Source organism: Callospermophilus lateralis, chromosome 18 (assembly GCF_048772815.1).
Source record: "Callospermophilus lateralis isolate mCalLat2 chromosome 18, mCalLat2.hap1, whole genome shotgun sequence".
NCBI lineage: Eukaryota > Metazoa > Chordata > Mammalia > Rodentia > Sciuridae > Callospermophilus > Callospermophilus lateralis.
In genome coordinates this window covers 13,687,625-13,695,924 of record NC_135322.1, presented here as the reverse complement: position 1 = coordinate 13,695,924, position 8,300 = coordinate 13,687,625, and the positions used below count along the sequence as shown (strand labels likewise).

The following is an 8,300-nucleotide window of genomic DNA, read 5'->3' as shown; positions in this document are numbered from 1 at the left end:
ATTCAGTCACACTCTTTCATGTGGCCTGTGCATGAACACACACATACTCATGGCTACATTCTGATTCAATGTCCTCTAAGCCCTCTCTGAAAGTGTTTTTTCTCTCTCACACAGATAATTAAGAGCTTTATTGTTGTCTCTTGACACTGACTTGTTAACGTGTCCCATCGTGTCTGACTCAGATAGTTTAGAGAAACAAACTCTAAACTATCTGAGTCAGAGACGATAGCTTTACCTGGTGGAGGGCAAGAACATTGATACCCTTTGTGTGCACAGTGAGCAAGTGTGGGCAAGTGTGTGGTGAAGCCAGATTAGCTGCCTGCCAGGGCTCTGAAAACCCCCAGAAAGGCCTGTTCTGCCTGTGTGATAATGTACTATGTTCTTGCTGTGATTTTATTGGGGGAAGAGGTGACATTTTAGAGTCTGCCAAAGGATTTCTGGCATAGATCTGTGTTCAAGTACTTGCTGGACATGTATGTTCTATGAGACTCACCTGAGTGAGTACCTCTAACTTCCTAAGCCTCAGTTGTGTCACCTGTAAAATGGGAAAGAACATGCGTGGGGACAGGATGTGATGTTTTTAGCACAGCTGACATAATTCTTGCTCAATGAATCATAGCTGTTACTATTATTGGTGTTGTCCACAGCACACCCCAGCTTTTAAGGATCTATCTTGATCAAGGTGAATAATCTGTGCCTTTCCTTCTCCTCCTTTCCATCTGACCTCTTCTTTCCTCTGCTTTCTCACCAGTTTTCTTAGCCCTGCCCCTACCACTGGTCCCGCCCCTGGCTCCTCCCCTCCCCCCAAGCCCCTGCACAGCACAGACTCAGCGGGGCAGGAAGGCTATGGTGTAACTTGTTATGATCCTGGTAAAGCCCAAGGACTTAGCCGACACATCTAAGTCTTGGGGTACTTTCGGGGACTTGAAGCAGAAGTTCTGCAAGATGGTGGTGAGGAAGAGAAAGAGCTCCATTCTAGCCAGGCCTTCTCCCAAGCAGTACCGCTTTCCTGAAGAGGAGAGGAGGGAGGGGCCGAGGTGAAGCCAGCTCTCTGCAGCCTCACCCCAGTACAGATCCCTGCGGCATTCTCCCAGGGAGTAGCAGTACAGTGGCCCCAGAGACTTTCAGGAAGGGCTCGAATCTTCTCTGAGCCTCGGTTTCTCTGGTACGTGAGGTGAGATGACCCAAGCCAGATTACAGCACTGGGAAGTTTAAGTGCCCCTTCCCCCAGTTACATCCTTAAATATGGCTGCTATGCTGTCATTTTCTTTCCAAGAGTCTGAAGATTTTCTTGTGTGTTCCTGGAAAGTACTCTGACTTACTCTGAGTCTTTATTTTCCCCATCTCATAAAGGGGCTAGATGATCTCTTCCTTCTGGTCTTGGTGCAGATCCTTGGTGCTGGGGAGTTCTGGGGAGTACAACTGTCTGACTAGAGGGTAGTTTCAAAGAGGGATTTCCCAGATGGAGGAAGACACTACTAGGCTGCACTGGGAGAGGAGCTGGGATGAAGGAGCCTACTCGGGTGTGAGCCCCCCTTCTCTTACCCATGGAAAAGGGCACGTCAGCATCAATTTTCTTCAGCTGTCCCTTGTCATCCAGGAAGTGCTGGGGGTTGAAGTCGTCAGGTGTGGAGAAGAACTTGGGGTCATTGAGCAGGGAGCCCAGCATAGGGAACACTTCAGTGTCCTTGGCAGGGGGAGGAAGGGGACTTTATCAGAGGGTTCAGGGATGGGAGCACTGAGAAACATAAGTAGGGGAATCAGAGTGCAGGGGTGAAGGGAAGTGGAGGTGAGGGAGTTGGGGTTCTGTGGCAGGAGCTTTGGGGGACATGAGGTTGATGTCTCTGAGTCAGGATGTTCAGGGAAGGTGTACTCTGTGTCTCCTGGTTTGGGAAATTTGGGGGACTTAGTGGCTCATATTCACTGAGATGGGCTGAGTGGGAGATTCTGGGTCTATGTCCTAGAGAAGGTGGTTGGGGCATACTCAGCCTGTGTCTCTCAAGGAAGGAGGTTGGGGGTACTAGGAGATTCATGTGCCCTCAGACAAAAAATTGGGGGACTGTAGTGAATCTCTGGAGGCATTAAGTCTATGGGAGTCATTGGAAGCAGGAGACCCTGGGTGGGAAGACTGAAGGTAGAAGGTGGTTGAGGAATTCTTTGTGATGGGGACAGAGAATGGAAAGCTTTCAATAGAAAGGGAGGTCTGGGGCCCCAGGGAGTGGGTTGCAGGGCAGAGCAGCACCTTTGGGAGGAGGAAGTCTCTAAATATGGTGTCCTTGGTGACCTTGTGAGCCACACCCATGGGGGCAAAATTTGCACATCTTTGGATCTCATGGATCACAGCCTCTGTGTAGGGCATGTTGGTACGATCCTCAAACTTGGGCTGTCGGTTCCTGCCAATCACCCGGTCAATCTCCTCATGGACTTTGGCTGGGAGAGAAGAGAGAATATGTTTAGCTATCCAGGGGCCTCAGAGTAGGATGATAGTCCCAATATGTAAATCTGGATACATGGCACATATCTATGTATGACATGCATGTGGACAATTGAAAACAGATGTTGGTCATATGAAAATTTTGGCCAATGGCCCTGTTAATTTGTTCATTCTAGAATCATAGGGGAAGCAAAGGGAGGAGTCCAGGAGACCCTGGAGGTTGGAATCTGGCACTTGTATGCTCAGCAGAGGAGCCATTTACCTAATGGTTCAGACACTATCGATATTTTCAGAGGAAGTGAGACTCTCTTCATTTCTGTCAGCTTAATAGCACCCTATCTCTGCATAGCAGGGTGAGTCTGAGGTTCCTTGGACCTGGGAGAAGTGGGGTCATTGTGTTGGGCTCAGAGGTGTTGGAAAGGGTCCCCATTTCCCTGTGCATCCCAACTTTACCCACAACATCTGGGTGCTTCAGGAGTAGCAGGAAGCCAAAGCGTAAGGTTGAACTGACAGTCTCAGATCCAGCAAAGAAGAGGCCCAGTGTTGTCATTATTAGATTCTTCATGTAGAACTCTGTGTTGGGGTTATTCCTTTCCTGCAGGGTGAGAGGCTTCATGCTGAGTCCATTTATCATGCCCTTGGGGGCTGTCTGGGTTTTCTCCTTAGATCTGCCTCTGTTAGGTCCAGACCGCGAGGTGGGAAGAGGGGACCTAGATCTGCAGGTTCTGCAGTTCCCAGGCCTCTTCCCAGGCTGCTGGTTCTTCCTGACATGCTCTTTTGGTGCTATTTGCCTGGCTGACAATTTGTTTTCAGCTTGGTTTTCACTTATTTAAATTGCAGAAATATTTAGAAAGAGGGATAGACTGTGAGAAGAATGGGCAGGGATGTCAAGACAGGGTGGTCAGAGACAGTTAGAGACATATTTTCTGAAGCAGACACAGAATTTTAAGCCAGATCATCCTACTTCTTTCCCAGACATGTTGTAGTTTCTTTGGAGGAATCCCCTCCCTGACTCTTTGAATTTCAGACTGCATAAAGGCCCATCTCCTTTCTGCATCGATGGGAGTCTGACATCCAAATGGGAGTGGGAGTCTTCCAATGTCACACAGTAAAGCCAGGTCACCTGTTCATACAGGTGCACCTGATGACAGGGGTAGGAACATTTAGAGAGTCTGGTGCTTAGCTGCTCCAGCCTTAGAATCAGAGAGACATGGATTTGAGCTAGGGATCACAGACAAGCCACTTGTGCTGTCATTTACAACCTTAGAGTCATAATAGGACCTTGTTTAAGAAAGCATATGGGTGCTAAGTATGTGGACAATGTCAAGCACTGGGGTGGTTCCAGGCACACGGCGTGTTGTAGAGTTTGCTGCTCTTTGTTTTGTCTCTGCCCTCGTCTTGGCTTCAGTCAGGGCTCAGTAGATGAAACAGTGATGATTAGTTGTGGTCTGAATTTTGAGGATTAGTATGACGGGGGATAATGTGAGTAGGCTTCTGTTCTCCCCATCTCCCCAGCCTGATTGGCCTCTGTTTGACTGTGGACCTCCCCACCCTGGCTGCTGACTGCACCTCCTTCATGCGGATGAGAAAGGAGTCGATGAAGTCCCGCGGGGAGTTGGGGTCCAGAGTGCGCTGGTTCTGCTCCACCTTCTTGGCTATGAAGTCCTCAAGTCCCTGCATGTCCTTAAAGATGTGTTGCTGTGGTCCTGGCAGGTACTTCATCACTGAGTGGAATATGTCAAAGAGCTGGAGAGGGGAAGAGAGATACAAGGGGGGTAGAGAGATGGATTGAGAACTCTCAGTGGGCCGAACCCAATGAGAGTGGGATGTGTCTTAGCGCATGAAGATAGTGGGCTCAGGGCATCTGTCTGTGTGCTTATGTGCTTAGTGAGGTGGAATGGAAGCGTGTACATAATTTTATATGTCGGTTAAATGTGAAGGACTCTAAGAATTTATTCCCTGGTACCTTCCCCCCTGCCCCCCCCCAAAAGAATTTAGGTGAGGTGGATGTGGGCTTCCATGCAATTTCACCCATTCAGGTGAAGACGGTTTGTTACACACCTGTAGGTGTCAAGATGGTCAAGTGATTTGGGAGTGGGGGAATTCAAGATGTTGAGCTGTTCAGGTGGAGTACAACAGGGCACTGCCTGTGTAGGTGTTTATATAATCAGGTAGACTAAGTTATGGTCAGTTGTCTAGATATTTATTGGATTTCATGTGGGGGTTGTGTAATGTGTTCAGGCATTGAAGTGTGGCTGTAGTTCAGGTACAGAGTGGGAGGGAGATTTGTTTATGTGTTTAGGTGCACTTGGGGCTTCCTAGGGGGTACCTCAGTAGGGTGTGTGAGTGGGCTGATTTGCAGAACACTTATTAGGTGTTTTGGGAACAACCTGAGTAGATATTTTTGTGTTCATCTTGATTGAGGTGCCAGGTAGTTAATGTATTTAAGTGTCTTGTGTCGGGGACACTAATCTAGATATTCCAGTAGGCTGGTTTAGGGCAGATGTGTAGAGGTCAAATGATTTTGGCATTCTGCACTTTGCAGTACCAGGTGTGGTGTTCAGGTATTTGGAAGGTGGCTGAAGTGGTCACTTCTTCAGGTGTGAAGAAATTTAGGAGCAATAGACAGAGATCAACTGTTAGATGTTTAGGTACGTAGGGTAGGAACACCTGCTCAGCTGAGAGCTGAGTGGAGGCATTTATCTTGCCTGCAGATGGTGTTGTGGGGTATCTGCTGAGATATCCAGGTGACCTTGGAGACTAGGTATTGGACATGAGTCCTGGGCTCTTGTGCCACTGTGCAGTTGCCCAGGAGTGTGGCCTGGTTTAGAGGGGCCTTGTGTGGAAAAATATGGGGATTTGGGGAACCTTTTGCCAGGTGTGGGAGATTTTAGCAGGGGCCTGGTAGGGCAAAACTGGAATAGGTCACCTGTCCCGCAGGAGAAGCTGCAAATTTGTTGATTCGCCCAATCATCTGCAGCAGTGACAGTAACTCTTTGTCCTCATAGTCGAAGCGATCTCCAAAGACAATGGAACTAATAACGTTGGCAACTGTTTTGCTCAAGTAGAAGGTGGTATCAATGAAGGCGCCTGTGAGGTGGGGCAGGGTAGGGGAGAGAGTGGGATTGGGAGAGAGTCAACTGGGTGGTGAGATGCCAATCTGAGGATTCAAGTAGGGCACTGCAGCGATGCACTAACTCCCACATGTTATCACCATTCCAAAGCACAACCCACAGGTGTTTTCTTTCTCCTTCCCAATCACTCTCGGTCCCTTGCTCACCATGTGTGCCTCGCAGGGCCTCGATGAGGAAGCCCGCCTCCTCCTGGATGCGTTCCTCAATACCCCGCTTGCCCACACCAAAGTCCCGCAGTGTGGTGATGGAGAAGCGCCTGAGTAGTTTCCCACGCTCTCCATTGCCAAATGCCACACCTGGGGAAGTGAACAGAGGGAGGAGAGAGGCTGGAGGAACCACGACCAATCCCTGAGGAGCTCCTGAGAGGAAGGCAGTGGAACCAAGTTGAATCTACAGCAGCGAGCGTGAGATAGCGTTAAGATTTACAAACTCAGAGCAGTGCCAGATACTTCCAGAAAGAGGAGGCTGAGTTGGAAGAAGACTTTCTGAAGAAGATAGTCAGGGGGAGGGAAGACAGATGTATCCTGAGAAAGGGAGATACAGGGACAGTCCATGGAGGCAAGGAAAGAGAGAGAGAAGGGACAGTGTCAGAGGAAGGAGAGAGGAGAGAGTCAAGACCTGGAGGTGGATATAAAGCTGAACTGCAGAAGGATGAAAAATAGGAGGAAAAACGCGAAAGTGTCAGGAGAAAGGAAAGATTGCTGCATGGTGATGGAGGCATGGGGACTTTGAAAGACATGGTGTGAGATTCTGATAGAGGGAGAAGAAAGAAACAGAGGGATAGAAAAATAGTCCCAGGGAAGCACAGAAGCTGAGGATGACAAAGGATCAGATAAAGTCCGAGGAGCAGGACTCCAATGGGGGACTCTCACAAGGTTCTAAGGAGGGATCAATGCAGGAAAGAAGACACTGAGGGAGGAGGCAGAGCCAGAGATAGAGAGAGATGTTAGGGAGAGCGGGACAGAGAGGGGGACAAGAAATTAGGACCCAGAAAGTTTAGAACAGCCCATAGTCCCACACAGGAGAGGCAGTGATGGATAAAGATGCAGAGAGAAGATCAGCCAAGGGCTTCCCATAGCCTTGAGGGGCTGGCGAGTAAAGGAGGGAACTGAGGCCACCAAGTTTACCTGGCTACCTTCCCCTATGTGCTGTCCCACTTACCATAACCTTTGAAGAGGTGGTCAAAGGTGGCCTGCTGGCCTCGCCCACTGAACTCCTCAGCCTGATCCACCAGCGCCTCCTTTACTGCATCGTATCCACACAACACCACGACCCGGCGAGTCCCCAGGTGGATCTTGAACACAGGGCCATAGTGCTTGCTCATCTGATCAGGGTAGGTGGGAATGGTTTCAAGAGTCATGACCTGAATTTGTCCAGGACCCAGAAATCAGAGTCTGGGATGTGTTTCTCCCAAGTTCTGATAGTCTAGGTGAAATCCTAAGATCTAGTCTTCTCTGGCTAGGAACTGGCTGCTGAACCTTTAAATAACCCCCCTTCTAAGACTCTGACTCATCACGGTCAATCCTCTGACATAAAGCCCAAGAAAAACTGGGGAGGTCCCACGCCCATGTCATTCTACTCATTTCCCTGGCTGGTGGCACCTTCATGAGGCAGTTGTACATCTGGTTTGTGTCCAGCTGCAGGTAGTTCCCGATGAAGGGCAGTGGAGTGGGTCCTGGAGGCAGCTTCCGCTGCAGACTCCTCTGTGAGACCAACTTGAACACCATCATGCTCAGGCAGGCCAGCAAAGCCACCAGAAGGATCTCTGAGGCCAGCATGGTGGCAATGAGGATGATAGGCAGGCGTTGATGGCTGTGATGGTTTGCCTTTATACTCTCAGAGATAGAAGGGTGGCCTTTGCACTTGTTTATATAATTGCTTCATTTTAGTTCCTAATGCTATCTATCTCCCAACATGCATCCTGCCTATGTTGCAACACCCATGGCCAGGAAGGAGGAGGGGGAGTTAAGGGAAGACTCATAGTCAACGGGACTCCAGGCTGAATTGTAGCACTTGAAGAAGTGCCTAAAGAGTGTGGATTTATGGACATGAGAGTTCTGCTCCATTGGAATATTTATGTGGTTGAGTACCTGAGCTTTGTATTTGGATTCCCAGATTGAGAAAGGGCCTGATATAGATTTTGGAGTCTGCGATAAAATTCAAAGTCCTAGATTTCATTGGAATGAGATAGAATATGTGGCTGTGGATTTGGGGGTCCTTCAATGAGGAGGGACATAGCTTCAGGAACTCAGGAATGGAGATTCCAGGGTTATAGATTTGAGAATTTGGAGTGAAAGAGACCTAGAGCTGTGGACATAGAGGTCCTATGTGCAAAGCCCAGCAGGAAACTGTAGTGAGCACCTGAGCCCAGGTCTTGACCCACTGGCTTTATTCCTGTGCTCTTGATGCCCAGCCTCTTTATGGGAACCTCGAGGTGAGGCCAGGATGGGCAGAATTGAGGTCCTCCAATCTTCAGTTTCAAACCCATCTGCTGCTGGGAAAGGGGTAGACTATCAGAGTTATATTATCAGTGGAACTTTTTATAGAGCTGTAGAAGAGTAACTCGGAGTCACAGTTACAGAGGGACTCTGGCTAGGCCTTGAGAAATAGTAATAACCATGAAGAATACGGTGGGAAACCCCTGATGTTCCATGGGTTCTGTTTAATGAAAATACCCGCTGGATTCCTACCCAGATACTTACAGAAGCTTATTAGTTTTATTCAATAATTTC

At 48.8% G+C, this 8,300-nt stretch overlaps 1 protein-coding gene across 2 annotated transcripts; it reads right to left on the bottom strand.

The window, feature by feature from the left end:
- Positions 1-827: 827 nt before the first annotated feature.
- On the bottom strand, positions 828-7,346 carry LOC143383548 (cytochrome P450 2A13-like). Of its 2 annotated transcripts, XM_076838238.1 has the most exons (9): positions 7,170-7,346; positions 6,730-6,892; positions 5,715-5,864; positions 5,364-5,524; positions 4,004-4,180; positions 2,888-3,029; positions 2,243-2,430; positions 1,546-1,687; positions 828-1,009 (listed from the first exon to the last, which is right to left on the bottom strand). In XM_076838238.1, exons 1-9 carry the CDS (start codon positions 7,344-7,346, stop codon positions 828-830), a joined length of 1,482 nt encoding a protein of 493 aa, XP_076694353.1. The 2 variants fall into 2 exon arrangements, with proteins under 2 accessions (XP_076694353.1, XP_076694354.1); XM_076838239.1 differs by lacking the exon at positions 6,730-6,892 and having other exon boundaries at positions 5,715-5,872; positions 7,168-7,346.
- Between the last annotated feature and the right edge of the window lie 954 nt (positions 7,347-8,300).